The 20,174-nt window shown below is 31.0% G+C and overlaps 1 protein-coding gene across 1 annotated transcript; it reads right to left on the bottom strand.

Moving 5' to 3' along the window:
* Window positions 1-10,491: 10,491 nt before the first annotated feature.
* On the bottom strand, window positions 10,492-12,645 carry LOC107843424 (protein LURP-one-related 10). Its single transcript, XM_016687719.2, has 2 exons — window positions 12,116-12,645; window positions 10,492-11,093 (listed from the first exon to the last, which is right to left on the bottom strand). Exons 1-2 carry the CDS (start codon window positions 12,386-12,388, stop codon window positions 10,719-10,721), a joined length of 648 nt encoding a protein of 215 aa, XP_016543205.1. The 5' UTR covers window positions 12,389-12,645; the 3' UTR covers window positions 10,492-10,718.
* Window positions 12,646-20,174: the final 7,529 nt, after the last annotated feature.

Here is a 20,174-nt window from a genome sequence, read left to right as displayed (position 1 = left end):
CTCCTTCTGGGAACACCATTGTTCCAAGTAAGCCCACCACAGAAGCAAATGCTTTCTTCTCCTTCCATTTTTCTTATAACTCAAATTTATGACCGAACTTCTCAAAAGTGTTATACCTTCCAAATCAGCAATACAACTCAAGAAAAGATATATTTTCCCCAACCAAGTGTCATCATTGATTGCAAAGACTTTCTTGATCTCTTAACGATTCCACATGCTAGGGACTAGAATATTGTTGTCTGATGTACTCCTTCTCTTTCTGTACATCGATGCTTTCATAACAAGTCAAAACTTCTTCAATAGTGGGTGTCAACTCCACTTCCCCGAATCAAAATACCATGTTGTCATCATCCCAAAACTTTGTTAGTACGTGAATCATTTCAGGACAGGTGTCCATCTCTATAAGCAAAGGAAGATGTCCAACATCTGTACTAAGAGTCTCTTTGTCTTTTGGATTCATATGAGTCCACCATATTTTCAGGAAATTGTCAAGTTCGTTAACCATCTTGAACTTTTTGTACGGGCACGGTTGGGCTATTTCCTACATGAAAGTAAGCAGAATAAGCCTTCCCCCTACCCCAAAAGATAATGGATTGTATTTAAACAAACATATATTTCTTCAACACATAAACATAATTCATCTATAATTGACACGTGGCCAATAGACGTAGGGCAGATTTTTTAATGGTCCCAACACCCCTTCGGGCATTGGGTTGTCCTAGTCTCATGACTAAAAGAGTGTTTTGGGTTAGCTTTATCCTGGGTTTAGCCACAGATTCCCAAGCGGACAACTTGGGTTTGGAAATACGAATAGCCTCCGACCGTCTAACGCTTCGGTAAACCGTTGTATTCCTAACACTTGATTTGGACTTGAACAACAGGGGCTGGGACATCCATGAAATCCAAAAAATTTACTAATGAGAATGTGGGATTATGCCATCAAATGCAATAATTAATAATCGCAATAAATTAACACATAAGTACGTAAACATGTTAAACATTACAATAGTCAGACAAAGAAGCTAATTCAAATATTTGGTTAGAACCTAGTTAAAATTCTCCAGCGGAGTTGTCATTTCTGTTTTGCTCTTTTTTCGACAACGTTAAAAAAACTCTTGGATTTCGACTATTTAAACTATTTCAAAATTTTAAAGAAAATTTTGAAACAATTTTAGAAACTACAGAGTCTCCACTTAATTTTTGAAAAAAATATCAAGAAAAACTAAAAATATTACCTAAAAGATTCAATATAGAAAAAATCTTTAAGTTTAGAAATTCCGAGTAAGTGGTTCCTATTAATATTTTAAAAGGTTTTTAAGGCACCTAATATATTCGCTAACTTTCGGTTATCCGGACTATTTAAAAACTATCTTTGACTAAATTTGAAAAAAATAAAGAAGTAGTTTTTTAAAAAAGAAGTTGATTAACAAAAGATTTTTTGAGGTTTATGCAAAATCAATTTTTTGACGACTTAGTAGGGGATTTAACTAGACCTTAGGAAACAGCTAGCAAACAAACATAAAGAAAAAGACATAACAGGAAGAGAGAGGTCTAGACCCCTTTGGGCCCAAATCTATAAACCCGTCCTAAACTATTCGTTTGGGCCTTTTTGGACCACCTGCACCTATCCTAAACTAGTACCTTTGGGCTTTCAATCCACAACCGCTTCACCTGTATTAGTTTACAACTTTGGTTTCGAGGCCCAAATGAATGAATAAATAAATAAATACGAAAATAAAGACGAGTAAATCAATAATAAACAAGAGACTTTCCGAGACTCTTGGCTACTTTAACAATAGATTTTTGATCCAATTTTCTTTCTTACAACTCCTCATATATGTGCCATGCAATCGCCTTTGGACTTAATCTTTCAAAAATGACTCAGGACTAAATGGGCCTCAATGGACCATAATGGACATGTGAAGGGAAAAGAGTCCATGTAGGACTGAAACGTACCCACATGCAAAGAAAAAGTAGAGTAATTAATAAATGTCCTAGCATTAATATTCAAACAAAAATGCTAAAATATCATGCATCTTATTTAATAGTAGGCAAATAAAATACATGAAAGGGGTCATTTGATTTAGCGAAGATAAATTCTCATTTGAATTTCAATAGAAACCGATTTACACATTGGTCCGAGCATATTTGAATAAGTTTACTTAGCAATAAAATACCAAGTTTATGGACAACAAATAGGGAAATTTAATCAATACGTCAAATGAAGATTTAAGTGAACCAGTGACATCCCTTTAAAGAAATAAGAAGGAAAGAGGAAATTCATGGATGTTTACCAGTAAATGACCAGGAAAAATAACAACACAATCAAAAAGGAAAACCATGAATTTTAAGTCAATACGAGCCTCTTAACTTCGAGATGAACAACCAGAGAAAAGACTTTCAAGAGGTCGTGTACTCACATAATCGGGCAGTTTAGGGAGAATCACTTATATTTTCTCTATCTGATTAAACATAATAGACTATGATCCCTTAGTCATTGAGAATCCAACCTCCCATTATGGCTAGGTATGTTTATCCTTAATTAACACTATGACTTAGAGAAATAGACAAACTATTTGCTAACACATAATCGCTTCGATAAACAAGGAATCATTTAGGCAAAGTAGAGGCAAAGCTTGATTAGAAACTTTCATCACAATATAACAAAACAGGGCTGGTCAACTTATACAATGCTCTAAAAAAACAGTTATTTTGGAGACAATACAATAACCAAAAATGCACAAATAATCTCCAATCATATGAAAACATTGTTATCTCGGTACCCCACAAAGTAATTCACTGTAAGAATAAAGCCTTAATGCAGATAGGGACGAAAAGAACATTGTTACAGGGGATTTCAACCATAAACAAGCAATGATCGGGAAAATTAGCCAATATTCTGACAGACCATATGTTGAAAAAATAAAGCTCTCTTCTTCATTGATCGATGCAGTCAAATAAATAAAGTTATAAATCAAATCTACAACCAAACAAAAAAAAAAGCCAACTTGTTAACTAGACTTCAATTTTTAAAAAAAATTTCAATTTCAGCTTCAAACGTATGTTCAAATCACCCCTAATGATCTAACAGACCATGTTAATAAAAGATAAGTTCCACAAATCTCTTGATCCTACTTCATCCGCTTATATCCCCAAATTTCAAATAAAATAGTATTTTTCAAAGCATTTCTATGCTAAATTCTTCATTCCGATTAGCTATAGGCAAGTAAACAAATTGACAGGCTATATTAATGCAAAATAAAGCCAACTTTATGTGACTAAGTCACTCCCAATATGTCACAAGCATATCTGAAAATCAGCCGACATTCATCACAACCTATGGCTTTCAAAGCCTCTAACATCGTACATCCCAGCATACATACTATCCAAAATGCTACAAAAGAACGACAAGATGAAGAAGAAAATAAAATTGAAACTAAATGGAATGAGGTATTACCTGTTTTAGAGCAGCAAAATGAGACTACGAGCTACCTTCGGGATCTCGACCACCACCAGAAAGCTCCGCAGCTACTCTGTGAATATTAACGACTTTTAAGGACTATATTTTTTACTAAAAAAATAACTTTTGCTTAAGAGCTTTTTTCTAGCCTTCAAGACTTGGTTTTATTAGCTCTACATGGAGCTTTATATAGAAAACAAATTGAGGGGATGAATTTACTTTTGTTGATGTGGGAACAACAATATCAAGGGTAATTTTGACAATTATAATAGGGCTAATTTGAATTTTGAAAGAAAGACAGAATTATGAGGTGAATTCAGTATTGACTCGTACTATCCGTACCTTGAAACGCGCAGCTCAATCCACCTAGATAATTTCTAGAAGGTTTTTGCATCTTTCAACTTTTGTCATTCATACCTGTTCACATCAAGAAGGCATGGGATGATGGCATTGGGGGTTTGATGGTGACGATTGGGTTTTGTCGCGAGGTCGAAATTGGATTTTTACTGGATTAGGAATTGTTGTTGTCATTCAATGTTGTTGTTCGCAATTTTGATTTGGTTGAAGCTGTTGACTGTTGTTATAATGAGATAATGTAATTGGGTTGGGTCGGAGGGCTTATTTTTAGGTTGGGGAGGCTATTTTTACAATTGAGCTCTGGTGGAGTTGTTGTTAGTCGGGTTGAAAGTGTTGTTGTATTGTACGTTTGGCTATTGTTATTGTTGAAGAAGATAGGGGATTGGGCCGGGTATTGGTTAATTTGGGCTGATGAAGCTGTGTAACACCCTGTACTTTTTCCTAACTTAAATTCATCCCGAGAATGTCAAAGATTTTCTTCTAAGATGAATACCTTTTATTTCATGTGGTATTTTCAAGATTTTGACTTTCCATTATACGGGAAATTAAATAAGTTTTCCATCAACATAAGATTTGCCCAAATCTGACACTCGGTAAAGGAGTTATGGCATTTCTAAGTTGACAGTGTGCCACCTGGGCACTTAGCGCATCACGGAGAAGGCAAAATCTGCAATTGTCGAATTCCAGTGGCCCTCCATGATAGCCTCACATCGCGGAGAAGCCCATTTTCTCAATTGTCTCATTCCAGTGAGATTTCACGATTCGGTGCATTATGTCAATGGCCAAAATGGCAATCCAAGAGGCACTGCGATTGTGGTGCGTCGCGATGAACCCCTAGTTCCCGCTCGTCCTTTTTTAAGAGAGCCACCACGATAGTAGCGCGTCGCAGTGGCCCAGTAAATCAGAATTTTTGGTCGATTTCCAGTTCTGATTTAAAGTTTAATAGGGGTATTTTGGTCAATCCCCAGGCCCCAATCCATCCAAAACACATCATTAAGCATATACCAAAGCACTTTATGCATATTTCATCACTTTTTTCTCAAAATAAAACTAAAGATCATCAAAGTTCCTTCTCCAAGAAATCCAATTCTTCCATTAGTTCTCCAAGGAAATTCAAGATTAAGGATTCCCAATACAAGAACCCTAAGAATTCATCTTCAAAGCATCAATAGAGATCCAATATCCAAGTTTTAGTATCTAGTTCATCAATTGAGGTATGTGGGGTTATGAACAAGGACAACCCTTTCATACTTGAGCCCAAAACTTATTTTAACTATGGATTTACTGAATTTTATATGATTTTCCAGGAAATTGAAGTTAGGGTTTATATCCATTAATGTTATTTACAAGCTTATGAGATTTCCAATGATTTAGAAGTTGAATTACATGATTATGTTTATATTTTCATACATATTGCAGAAATTTCTAGATTTTGAATTAATTTCTGAATGTTTACATTATCAAGCATGAGCAATTTGATGTTTTAACATGAGATTTATGCATGGGGTATTATCCCAAGATTGAATAGTATTACTTCATGAAAGATGATGTTTTAATCATCTTATGAGCAGACTATTTTCAGTTTTCAAAAAAAAAAGCTTTGATCTTTTGATCATCGGTTTAGCCATGGAATCCACTTTACAGAATTTATATCAATTATATATACAGATTTACTCAGATAAAAGCATTTTTAGTTTCATAATGAACCATTATACTAGTTTAAAGTGGATTTCCAATAGAATGAGCATAAAGACTAAAAAAGGAGTAGTATTTAGCACCGAGCGGGAAGTGTGGGATTAGCGTGCCCTATCTTCCACAGAACTACGTAGCCAACGTAGGTACAAATTATGAGATTATTTCCATTTCTATATGGATGAAAGATTTAGCTTGTGATCGGTCGCATGGAAAATAGGTTATACTCCCTGGCAAGAGTATGACTCCTCTCCCCAACGTGAGGATTCCTCTTTAGGGGGACAAGAATGTTGGACTCCATGAATGCTTACATGGTTTATGTAAGTTAAGAGAACCTCCCTACTAGTAAAAGTAAATAAATAGTTTTGAGTATTTCCTTACTAGTAAAGAAAAGCTTTGAAAGAATTCCCTTCAGATAAAATATTTTTTCCATACAGAATAAGTTTTCAGATTTCTAAAACCCTTCAGATAAAGTGTTATCCTTAAAGTTTTAAAGCTTTTAGATTACAGATTTTAGAACAGAAAGAGTAACAGGAAAGTTTTCAGGAAACTAAGTGTAAAGGCGTATAACTTTATTTCAGATTATGCTTTACAGAAAGATTATAGTTACAGATTCCAACTTTCAAATTTTAGATTTTAGAGTGAGTCCTTTCTACACTTAGACAGTATGATTTAAAGAGAGAATACAAGTACAGCTTGTAGAACTAAATATTATGGCTCACGAGATTTATAAAGTATGTTTTACTCCTTATTGCTACATATTACAGTATTTCAGATATTCCAACTTATGTGAGTCATTTACATTTAGCATACATTATTTTATAAATGATAAATACGAGATGATGTTTTACTTATGCATTTCACCCCCATATACTCAGTACATCCTCAAAGTATTGATCCACATATACGTCTATGTGCTACATTGTCTCATAATATAGGTGCAAGTTGTAGTATGTACAGACAAAATTAGACAGTTGCAGATTTTAGCCAGTAGATGATGAGTCCTACTTCGGGGACTTTAGTTAGATGTTATTTATGTACTTTACTTTCTTACTCATATGTATTGATTAGTAGTAGTTCGAGTTGCACCCCAGCTATCTATAGTCAGTATAGTAGAGGCTTCATAGATGACAGTTAAAGTCATTTATGTAATTTTATTTTCAGTTTTCAGACTTTATCAGAATGTAAAATGGTATCAATATTGTATTTTTCACATATTCCATCAATTTTACGTTTCCGCACAACAAGCTCAGTCATTTTATTCATATTGTATCAGTTGCTTAATAGTATGCTAGTTCATGGGTTAGCTTGGGATCACTTGTGGTCCTAAGCACCGTGTGACATCTCGAAATAGATTTTCGGGGTGTTACAGGCTGGTTTAGTATGGGTCAATTGGGATGAAATTTAGGATTATTAGGAGGGTTTTGGGTAGATTAGAATATTTTTGGTAATTTGGGGGTTATTTATTAAATAACCCCGAATAGATTAGGGTTGTTCAGTTTTATTTAATTTTTGGCCAAATTAAAGATTAATTAGCCGATTGAAATTATAGTCAATTTAATTTCGATTATGGCCAAAATTAAATTAAAATCCGATACAAATAAAGACCTCATTTAATCCCGATCTTCTTGATTTAATAAAATCAAATACATATTTTTTCAAAATAGATTATTTTGATCATTTGAATTTATTTTCAAGATAAACCTTGATTAAAATTTGATATTCCGTAAAATAAATATTGAAGTAACAAATTTATTTAATTTCATATAATTAAATACGATTATATATAATCGCTACTTAAAATAGCAAAATTAATCAGATCAATACTTTGAAAAGCTTTTTCTTCGGATAAAATAAATATTGTAATTTTATTTGAAAATCGAAGAACATCGGGATTAAACTTAGTTTTGGAGGGCAAAATTTAGGTGTTAACAAGGAGAATTCATTTTCATAAACTAGCCAACCCTTGCGGCCTCAGCAGACATCACACTAGATTCACCCCACTCAGCCTGAGCAGCAACCAACTGAGCAATAGTATGAATTGACTGTCAAAATTCTGCATCAGTGGGACTCCAGAAACATAAGGGACTGGACCCCTAGACCGAGTATGGATCCTCTGGGTATGTATAGCTCAACCGTCCTAAAACCACCCACGGGCTATATGGGTCCATTGTAACCCCCTGAATAGGCCCCGATGCGTGTAGCCCCACGAACTAGAGATACCATAAGAGTAGGGGATTACCAAGTTTCCTTCCCTCTCTATGATAAATATGTACAATGTACTTAGAGGATTTCCATGTACCTCATAGTGTCATATATGGTCGTCATGACCTCCTCTCATGTTGGAAAATATGAGTTTCTAGTGTCCGTTCATTGGACTTGCACCTTCACGATTAGCTATCACACCCTGTCATTATTGCCCAATTAAAACCATTTCCATCCAACCAAACCATTAGACCATTCTTATTAACCAAGGCTATGAGTAGTGGTATAGCCATACCGACTATAACTTGCAAGTAATGTCCTTAGACAACATTTTCATGTAGAGAGATTCTCATGTACTCATAGTCTACATTATCAAGTTAACTTAAGGGAATCCCGTGTACCCCACAAGTTATTCATTATTAAGTTTGTTTAGGGGAATCCCATGTTCCCCACAAGGAAGTTTAATTAACCATAACCATGACCACCAAACCTTGCCATTTAACCATTCCAAAATTGTTTAAACTATACCATTTAGAGTTCCATTACCAAATCATACCATGCAATAGTTCCAGTTCAATAATATTGTAAAACTATTATCATATGCATTTTATCAAACATGTTAGGGACATAGTATTTCCAAATCAATTTCAATTACAATTTAACCATTCCTATGCAATCAATTGTCCAAACCACCATTAAAGCACGTAAAAACATAATTAAAACATGGAAAAACCATAACCAAACATTGAATACCAAAACCCCAACACATATTTGAAAACCCCAAAATCATACAATAATCATGCTATGAAAACACTGTATAAAATATGCTTTTAGTTGAAACTAACAATGAGGGAGGAGTATCTAGCCTTAAATTAGAAGATGGTGGAGAGAAATCACCCAAACAAACCCCAAATTGCTCCTTTAGATGAAACTCTAGCCTTTTTTTTACCCAAAAGCCTTAGAGAGAATTATAGAGTGTTTAAGAGAGTTTCTAAGTGTTTAATGATAGAATAATAGGGTAAATAACCTCTCAAGTGTGTTAGAAGTCGTGGGGCCTTAATAAGTTAAGTAGGGAAATGTACAGATTACCCCCACTTAAACTGCACAAAAGTCCTGTCGTAGGGTATGATTGTACCATACCAATCGTACCCTCCAATACGAATGGTACCCACCACTCGTACCCTAAGCCTTCCCCTTGGACCTAACATTGTCCAACATACGACTTTCCCAAAACAAGTCATACCCAAGTATACGATATGTACCCTTGACCCGTACCCATGACAGAATAAAATCAGAAGAGGTTTAAACACTGTCCACTATACGAGTTGCGGGTATGACTCGTACCCTAGCTCACAACCCATGGTGAGCCACTCGTACTCAGATCAAAGTTATTTTACTAAGTCTCAGATTAAGTGAAAGAAAAACCCAAATCAAACGACCTGTATCCAACCATATGACTCATACCAACTCAAGTCGTACCCATTCCAGAGACCAATCTAACCCACCAACCAACATCGGTTAGTGTACGACCAAAACTTACCAACCGTACCCCAGGATACGACTGGTACCCCTAGTCGTATCTTGTCCAAAAACCTAAAATCTAGAAAATTTTCTAAGGGTCAAAATCTACGGTGTTTCAAAAGGTACTTTGAGTATAGTGTGTTGTGGGTGCTATAACATTACGAGTCTCAACTATCTTTAATTTTCGTTCTTTATTTAACCATAATCCATATAAAGCATCAAACGAGATATCCTCTTAACGCGATTCAAGCGATCTTGTAAAGGGACGATAGGTTGGTCCCAATCCAGCTAGGACAAATTCTACTAAATCATCATTTTCAACATGCTGCTGCAATATAGCCAACTTGTCTACAATTCATTTCGCCTTTTGCATATAGGACTCTATACTGGTATTTTCTTTCTGCATTGTGTTGTGTTTTCAACTCACGAATTTAAGGCATTGAACCTGAAGCATAGACAGCAACCAATTTGTTCCAAGCTATTTGAGTCATCTCAACACCAACTAGTTAGGGTAATATTCCTTCAAATACGGAAGCAACGATCCAACTTAAAACAAGTTGATCTTCTCTTACCCAAACAAGATAGGCTGGGTTCAGTTGGTTATAGGATAGAAACTAATCCGGAATCACCTGACTACCATCAATATGATGGCCAAGTCCACAACCTCGAACCATCGAAAGGAACTGTCTTCCACAACAAAAAATTTGACAATATAAGTTTCAGAGGTAACTGGTGAGAAAGACTAGAAGATGGTAGAGTGGTGATTGTGGAAGTGTGTGTTCCAACAGGTGTTCCCGGCAAGGAGGAACTTGATGATATGGTTTCGTCCACTATTGAAGTTGTTGTAAAACATCTGATCGTAGGAAGAGTTTGGGTTATTTTAACCTCTTAGGACTCTGATATCATGAAATAATTTTTAATCGTATTATATTAAATATACAATGCCATATTATTATATACAAATCACATAAATGTCAGAGACTAAGGAAGGTATGTACAGAGAGTCCTAGACTAAGTCATATACTGAGAATAACAATCCCATGTAAACTAAGTCAACACTATCCTTCTTCAGATGTGGCTTTACGTTGGGTTGAGAGACACATTGCGTAGAAAATTTTATAAAAAATGAATATGCCCTCAATCATAAAATTTGTTGACAGTTAAGCAACTATATTAAAACTCGCTCTTTTAATACACATATAGAAAGTTCTAACACTCAAATCATAATTACATAATGAAATGCTGCTATGAGCATCTTGCAAAACCAAAATATTATAATCCATAATCTTTCTAGTAAAATTCAGAAAAAGAAGTATTAGAATGGTTCGTAAATTTGTCTATCTGAAAAACTTCCAAACAGAACGGCTTTACACCTTTACACAGCACAGGCAATCTAACGATCAAGTACACATAATTAAAGCCAAAACACCCGACTCACGCAAAAATATACATAGTTCAGACACTACCAATGCTCTTGCTAATCTCAATCATCACCAGATCGATCCTCATTAATCTCCTCCAGAATCACAAGAAGAGCAACTATGAACGCGTAGTCCACGTTCGGGTACACAGTGACACCAAAATTGTCTTTGCCAAGCAGTATACTCTGCGCAGTGTGTTTCCTATGCATTTGGGCAACTATAGTAGAAGTATTCCCAGCATAAATAACACATGATCTTTCAAACCAACTGCCTTCAATTCTGAAATCACAAACATCTTCTTTTGTGTTGTGTGCCAAGAAAACATCCAATTTGGTCTTGAATTGAAGAAGTGAAGACTTCTTTACGCTAAAGAGAAAATCTTTTGAGTCCGTGCTCTCTCCTCTGTAGACTTGCCATCTCCTATGTGCACTCAATATCTGAAAAGCAAAACAATTGAAAAAAATAATTTAATCAATGTCCAGATGAATTCCTTTGCATAGCTGCCCCCTCTAGGTAGGGCTGAGGGGTTCGACAGAAAATTATAATTATTTAGATATAGTTCAAATTATTTTATGTATACATTGTAGATGTTAAATTTTCTTCGTTTACTTTGTGTGCTTTATTTTAATAAATTTGATTTAATTATCTAGTGAGTGAGCACTTCATATTTTCTCACGCTACTCGCCAGTCCAATAAATCTTAGTTTAACGAATTTTAATAGGCGATAAATTTCATATAAGTCACATAACTTTAACTGGAGTCGTATAAATACTATGTTTTTAACAGAAAAATCACAAACTTTTATTTTGCCAATACAAAATACAATTGCCTAAAAAAAGCCAATCTTTTAATAAGTAACAATTTTATTTTACTCTATATTTTAACCATTTTTTTTTTATTTTTGTCATATTATATCTCATCATATAAATTTTTAAAGAGGGCGAAAATTCACTGTAAAATTTATGGTGCACCTGAATTCATATATAATTTTTTCGTAAAACAAAATATTTTATATACATTTTTAAAAAAATGATCTAATATTATTCGACCATCATCATATAAAAAGACTTAATAATGTATTTAGTTGAAAAATGAGTTGTTTATCTCGAGGAACGTGTTTACCTAAAAAAAAAAAATCTTGAGGAACATACAAAGATCAATTCCCACTTTGGATATATTTATATTTTTTTGACCTTTTTCTTTTTTCCCATTTCAATGTCTAAATTCTTTTCATAAGACTCAAACCTGAAACTTCTTGCTAAGTGAGGAGTAATCTTGTGCATTACACCACATCCTTTGACAGTAGTTGTTTTTCCTTTTTTTTTTTTTTAACAGTGCACACATGTTCTATAAATTCTAGATCCAAATCTATTTACTGTTCTTCATAAATTAAAATAAAATTTAACAAAATTTAGTAGTAGCTGTGTAAAGAATATAAGGACAGGTTATTAATTAGTACCTTTTGTTGGAAAGTGACAATAGGATTGCCAGCAGCATCAAGCAAAACACGTCGATCACGAAGGCTAAACAATTTGCCTTTAACCTTAAAAACGATGTTACCATTAACATCAGTAACTCCAAAAGCACCTTCAGACAAAGTCATAAGTTTCCTCACGATGTTTAAATCAACTGGATATGGTGAACAAAATTGTGGATTTATTATTGCAACTTGTTGATTTGCCATCATCTGAGGAGGATAGCTACTTGGTCCAACTACCATAGCACCTGCCATACTTAATTAATTTTGTAGTACTAAAAATAGATGATTTAGGGATAGATGGTTCAGTTTTTGTGAGTTTTGGTTGTGGGAATTGGAAGTAATTTTATGGTGGAAATTTTGTTGATTGATTAATGATGAAGAAAAGGGAAGCGGGAAGATGATGACCGCGCTATGGAATAAGTATTAGTATTAAGTTCTTGAAATGGTAGCAAGGGGTTGTTTGGTTGGTGGCTTGGTGCTAACTTGGTGAGGAGGTGATTTATTCATGTTCAACTTTGTATCATGTTTGGCTATGTATATTTTCTTATGTAATTTTTTTTTTCATATTTATTTGTTTAGTGTATTATAAATATTTGTTTAACTTAATTTGTTTAGTTAAAAAACTTTTAAAATATTATTATTTGCATTTGTTTTATATTTATTATTAAATATTATTATTTATTTCTTGTAAATACTCGATATGATATAATTAAAAAAATTTATTATTTATTATTTTTAAGAATGTGTCAAATCAAATATGAAAATATAAATATGAACAGAGAGAATAAAAACAAATTTGATGTTTAGTCAATTATGTAGAATTTTGCATAACTAATATACGCATAAAAGATGAAGAAATTTATTATTTTTTTATCTCAATTTATATCTCTTCTGGTGTCTTTATTTGGTGGAAATATATTAGGTATATTATTGTTATTGTTGTATCTCAATTTATGTATCAATATTTTTCACTTTTTGAAAGTCAAACAAAAGAAATTTTAATTGACTAATCGTGATTTATTCATATACCATTTAAATATTTAAACTATTACTAATCTTTAACTGATAATATTTTTTAACGTGATTTCTTAATAAGTATATAATTTTTTAAAAATCTTAAAAGTTATATATTTGAATTTACGATCAAAATGTAAAAAAAAATAAACTTTTGAAATTTAAATTCTATCATTAAATTAAGAAGGAAAAAGTATTAATTTTAGTAAAAAACTAAAAATGATGAAATAACGTGTAATGGACAAATAAATAAATACTGCATAGCTCTATAATTTTAATCCAATAGCGAAATAAATCTTATCATTTAGAGGAAGGAGATGTGGTAGTAAGATTTCTAAGGGTGAAGCTGCGAATGGATCCAAACAAGCCCTTAAGCGTTGGAATCGTTCTTTGTCGACACGTATGAAGATATTTGTGTATCACGTCAATCTGCATTTTTTTGGGGGGAGTTCATCCGGTGTCTAATGTCCGTATTAAAGCCTCGATTAATTCGGATCGCGCATTACAAAGCCGATTAAGGTGGCAGCGCTTAATGGTGTTGCTTCCCTTTGATTTAAAGTTTCGAATTTATTTATTACTATTTTTTATTTTATTTTATTTTTATTTGTATAAATTAAAAAAAATATTTTATTTTTAATATTAATTATTTATTTTTAAATAATTTTTCAATATTTATTATTAAACATCAATAAATACAATTAATATAATAAAATTTAGTATATTAATTATAACTTTTTAATAATTTTATGTTATGTAAAAGTAATAAATAAAAGCCAATGGAGAAAATATTATTCTAATTAAGTTTAGATGGAAAAAGAACCGACCTAGGAGTCTATCTATTAATTACCAGTGGAGCATCGTATCAATACGGGTTCAATATTAAGATATTTAGATTATATACTATAAGTTAGATTGATATAAATTTGAATTATAAATTATAAAACATGAATACACAAAATATATTATTTACTTGATATATTTTTCAAGAAACTAAATTATCTCACAAGATAATTATGTATAACTTACCCCTATAAATAATAAAATTTGATGCACTTTAAAATTTAGATATTTAATCATATGACTGAAATTTGCTACATTAATTATTAAATATAAGATTAGAATTGATTGTAAGACTTGACATCTGTTGTATAAAATAAAAAACAATTATTGAAAAAATAAAGGTTATTTAGTCATTGCATGTTGCATCATATGAGGATTGTAATTAATAATTTAAAATTGCATTATATTCCCCAACTAAGCCTACATAAACATCCTTTACTTTCATTTCTCCTTCTCTTTTATTTGTCAACTTATTCTTTAAAATTAAATTAAATTAGTATTTTAAATTTTAAGTGCTTCAAAAATTATATAAAAAAGAAAATTATAAGTTACGGTCTGCATATTAATTTAAGTTATTTGACTTTACATGTTTGTGTAGATGTTTTATGTAATTTTCAAATAATATACATTACTTTTCTTATCCAAACTTTTATGACATTGATAGTCAGTTATATTTTTAAAATAATTTAATTTCTTGATTATTGTTATTTATAATACTTTTCTTCTATTTCAATTTAAGTGACACAGTATAATTTTGAGAGTCAACGAAATATTTTATATCTTTTAAACTTTTCAAGTTGTTAATTATTGTAATTTATAATGTTTTTTACGTATTTTTTTGAAATATATCACAAATTAAATTATTTTTAGATATTTTAAGTTGTTAACTATTGTAATTTATAATACATTTTATGTAATTTTAGAATAATATATGTTACTCTTCTTGTACAGAGTTTTGTGTCATCAACAGTCGATTATATTCTTTAAATAATTTAAATTTATAATTATTATAATTTATAATATTTTTCTTATTTCAATTTAAGTGGCACAATATTTAGATGAGCACAATAATTAATTAGGGGTGATATAGTAAAATCATGATTGAAGCAGCGAAGCATAAAAGTGTTAAATGATTTACAACAACTAATTAGACGTGACATAGCAAAATTACTATAAAAATAATTGTGAAAAAAATTTAAGTGGACCTCATATAAAACGTCAAGTTTATTTAGAACATCAATAGTTAATGTTTCATTTTTATATCTATTTTACCTTTTTATTAAATATTATTAATTTTTTAATACTTGAATAACTTATAATAATTAATTATGGATGATATTTAGTAAAACTATGGTTGAAACAATTAAAACAGACATGTCATAAATGTCTATTTTATTTTTTAATTAAATATTATTAATTTTTAATACACAAATAACTTATAATAATTAATTAGGTATGATATAGTAAAATCACGGTTGAAGCAGCTAAAACAGATACAACATAAATATTTATTTTACCTTTTAATTAAATATTATTAATTTTAACATATAAATGACTAGTAATAATTAATTAGAGATGATATAGTAACATCACAGATTAGATATTATTAATTTTTTAATACATAAATGACTTATAGTAATTAATTAGGGGTGATATAGTAAAATGATGAAGCAAGCAGCCTGCTAAAGCAGGCATGTCGAACCACGCCGATACCAACTCTTCTATATATAGTAATATAAAAATTACGGAGCAATCAATTTATTGAAGCAGGTATGTCGAAACTACGCCGACACCGGCTCTTCTATAATATAGAGATTCATTTTATTAATGAGTTCTTTTCTTCTCATAAAAAAAAAAAAAAAACACAAATATTATAGTCATGTGACATCGTCAAGGTGTCGTAGATGAGTCCATTTGAATTTGTCAATTTATAATCAAATTATATAATAGTAATAGTTTAAGTATATTCTAATTTCTATATATTGAAATTAATTTTAAAAATATATAAATTTAGGCAGCAGATTAAAATTGATAAGTATTAGCAGTATATATGTTTGACAAAAGTTGTTTATAAGTGGGTTTTCGTGAAATCAATTAAAATATGGAAAGGGACAGAAGCGACACTTTAAATTAAACTACTTTCATGAAAATAGTCATGCAATTTAAATTTCACTTTCTAGCTATTTCAATTTGTTGGCTTGTTCTATACCGTTTCTACACTCCTTCTATACAATTTCTATACATATCTAATACATAAATATTCTATACGAAAATTATACTGTTTCGATACACAATTTATACAATAATTATATTTTTTTTTATACATTTTATACAACAATTATATAAGTTTTATACACTTTCTATATATTTTTGTATATATATTTTATACATATACATATTTAATAGAACTCTACAATTTCTATACATATTTCATACATATTCTATATAACAATTATATCGTTTTTATATAATTATATTTAATTATTATTTCTAAACAATAAAAAAAGTATAATATTTTTTCAATTAAAAAATTTATAGCAAAAAAAAAATTGAAATATTTTTAAAAGAGTTGAATGGCCCAAGTTGAAAACTGTACCAGTATTGTATATAGACTGTATCAGTATTGTATATGGACTGTATCTGAATTACGTGGGTCAAAATGACTCAAATTAGGAAATAACTATAAAGAAAAAATAGAATATCCGACTAACCACTTTTTGGAAAGATATCAAGCTTGAGTTATTTTTAAAGAAAGTGCTATAAAATATTCCTTTCCCTTAAACTATCTATCCTAGATTAAAAAACACTAGCTAATTATTGTCCTAATTTTAATGGATAGAGTAACCTAATATCTGTTGCGGATGAAAGATAACCCATAAGTTTATTTAAAATACACAAAAATTGATCCGAACATCACATTGTAAAAAAAAAAAAAACTTTACAATATTTATTATTTTTTTTTATAAATTTAAAACATCTTTATCAAAAAAATAAAAGGAGAAACAATGTATTTGGAATGGATAGGAAGTTAGGGGTTTGTTTAGGGAAAGGTATTTTAATTTGAGAATTCCCTAGAAATGCCATTGACAACAACAACAATATCCTTAGCTTTGGCTCAGCCAAGATTATCCATCTGACTCATGATATTTAACTGATTTTAGCTTAACAATTTTGATTTATACACACTTTAATTATTTATCAAAAGTAAATAAATCCAGAAGGATCTATTTTCAACCCATTTACCCAAATAGAAATAAGGTTTATTTATATTTTAGTTACCCTCCTAAAATATCATTACATTGATAATTGTATTGTTATTTTGGCAGTTGTTGCCGTTGTTGTTCTTGTGTAATTAAGTCAAAAAATATTTATATAATTTCACTAGATTATTAAGAGGGTACTAACAGGCTAAGCTTATGAAAGACAAATTCAAGATTTTAAGACTATGATTCCACCATTGCCTTGTAAGATAAAGATAAAAAATTCTATAGTGACATAATTTTGGTCAGGCAAAATTTTTAAACTTAGAGTTGTTTTTTATTTTTAAAAACGAAGTGGCGTAGGTAGGAATCGAAGACTTCTTTAGAAAAAAAAAAGTTAAAAAAAAGTACTAATACCGAATTAGTTATCCCGGGATTATCCGGGATAACTTATCCCACCATATATATAGGATAAGTTATTCTATCACTATTGGAAAAATGATGGGATAAGTTATCCCACCATGGATTAATCCCTCCAACCAAACAAGGAATTTAAGTGATCTTTTATTTTATTCCGGGATAACTTATCCCTTGAATTACTTATACTTCACACCAAACGACTATACCTCTTTAACTTTTACGATTAATATTTTATATATTTTCATAGTGTAAAATAGTTAAACAGATAAATCACACCGCAATGACGGTATATGTTATACAACATATAAATTATATACCCCCAAGATATGCCATGCATACATACCTTAATTTCATGTTCTGATTTCTGAACACCTAATGTTAGTGCTAATCTTAAGATGCAAATTATATATTTTAAGTACCATAAAGTATTCTCAGCCTTTGCCCATTTTGATTATGTTTCCAGCATATCCAACTTTTATATAGTATGTAACAATATTTAGTAAGATTTATAACTCCGGATACTGTGCAAAAATGCAGTAATACATTGCTAAGCTTATTTAGTGTGCAAAAGTATAGATTACATAAGGACAAAATTAAGTAACTTTGTCGATACTAAAACAACAACAACAACAACAAACCCAGTGTATTCCCACCTAGTGGGGTCTGGGGGTAAGAAGTACGCAGTCCATACCTCTACCTCTAAAGAAGTAAATGAGTGATTTTACTATACAATTTTAATAACCTGAGCGATTATTTGAGAAATTTACTCCACGTTAGGCCTTCAATTTCTAATTGCAAACATCTTTGAGCATGAGACACTTAAGACCGTGTTTTTATGTTTTCTGCAATGTTTGTGCTAGTAAAGCAACTGTCTATTTGTATATTTTTTCACATTTTATTGTGTTATTCATAATTAATCAACTGAAAATAGTCGGTTAAAAAAGGACGATCCTACGTTTTTCGCAAAACTTTGGTAAGTTTTGCGATATGTTTATCTAGGTATTGCGTATGTATTGGTCGATGATGAAATGGAACTTCTCTATGATGTCTAATGCAACAAATATGAACTAGAGGCATAGTACTTGCTCCCTAAGCTTGCTGCAGTTTAAATAATTCTGAAAATTTAGAAGTCTGACAGTTTGACGGATAGAAGATCCTAAAGGAAATTTTAAATATTGATTATCATTAATTCAAAAAATCTTTTCCAACTTTTGAATTGTCGAAACAAGAAGAGTGAGCATTCAATTATGAACATGTATGCTGGAGCAAGAGTTAATCGAAATAGAATCATAGAGAGACTTATTTTTTATCACTTGATCCATTATCAACTGTATCTCAGGTTCGAATAGAACTATATAAAGACTTATTCTTTATCCCTTGATCAATTATCAATTGTCTCATATTCAAATTCTAGAATGATTTTTTTTTTTTCCATAGGAAATATTTTACCTTCAAGGTGGGACATCCCAGTTGTGATCATATCTAGCCTTGCCTTAAACAGTTAAACTTATCGATTCACACGTGAACTTAACAATTTTTGCTCTAACTCAGTATTTGTATTAAGAAATTCACTAATATATATGAATATTTGATTCTGAACTCAGTTATTATTATATATTAATTTGAGGTCCCTGTAGAAATCCATAATCTTTGAATTTTGAATTCATTTCTACTCCGATAAATTTAAATTAGTCAACCTCAAAGCAAGTATCAAACACCAGATGCTAAACTAGTACTGTGAGTGGCTGAGGAATAGCCCAAAACAGGTTTTATCAAGTCTTTAAGATTTTCAATTTGTGATAATTAGCCAGATATACTGAATGAACTTCTCACAAAGTTATTGGTCATAAAAATGTGACCAAAGGGTACTTACATAGTGTCATAGTTACATTAATCTCAAAAAGTATCTGCAACCTAAAATGAACTTAGGGACCGTTTGGTTTGAAAATGGTTATTCCGGAATAATTAATATCGGGATTAATTATTTCGGGGTTATCCGGGATAATTTATCTTATCATGTATATGGGATAAGTTATTCCGGGACTAAGGAGAAAATGATGGAATAAGTTATCCCGAATTGGATTAATTCCTCCAACCAAACAAAGAAAAATATATTTTTTTTATTTTATTCCAAAATAATTAGTTATTTCGGAATAATTATTTTCAAACCAAATGATCCCTAAATGTAGAAGTGCATTTCATTGTCAAAGAGGTCCAATAAGGTTGTTGATATTAATTTTTCAGATTCAGTATATCTCCAAATGATGATGATGTCTCCTTGATTTACACTAAAATTGACGTCGATTGCTGTAAACCTTCGCAGTTTCCACTCTGCCTTTGCCGCATAAGAGAGGCGAATCTATAATTTAATGTTTGAACATTTTTAATAATAAAAAAGAAAGAAATGGCATGAATCAAATTCTCATCAAGGGTGTGTGTTTGGTATGAAAAAAAATGTTTTTCAATTTTCTCATGTTTGGTTGACTTAAAATTTTGAAAAATGTTTTCCAAATCAATTTATTTTTCTTAAGTCTAAGGAAAATGACTTCTCTTCAAAAAGTAAG

Source organism: Capsicum annuum, chromosome 10 (assembly GCF_002878395.1).
Source record: "Capsicum annuum cultivar UCD-10X-F1 chromosome 10, UCD10Xv1.1, whole genome shotgun sequence".
In the NCBI taxonomy this organism is placed as follows: Eukaryota; Viridiplantae; Streptophyta; class Magnoliopsida; order Solanales; family Solanaceae; genus Capsicum; species Capsicum annuum.
The sequence above is the reverse complement of the archived record's forward strand: the minus strand, read 5'-3'. Positions and strand labels throughout refer to the sequence as shown.

Excerpts from the sequence above, each read along its gene's own strand:
- LOC107843424 (XM_016687719.2), bottom strand. The coding sequence starts at position 12,388 with ATGGCAGGTGCTATGGTAGTTGGACCAAGTAGCTATCCTCCTCAGATG. Across the intron at positions 11,094-12,115 it reads TTGTCACTTTCCAACAAAAG|ATATTGAGTGCACATAGGAG; the intron begins GTACTAATTAAT and ends TTTGCTTTTCAG.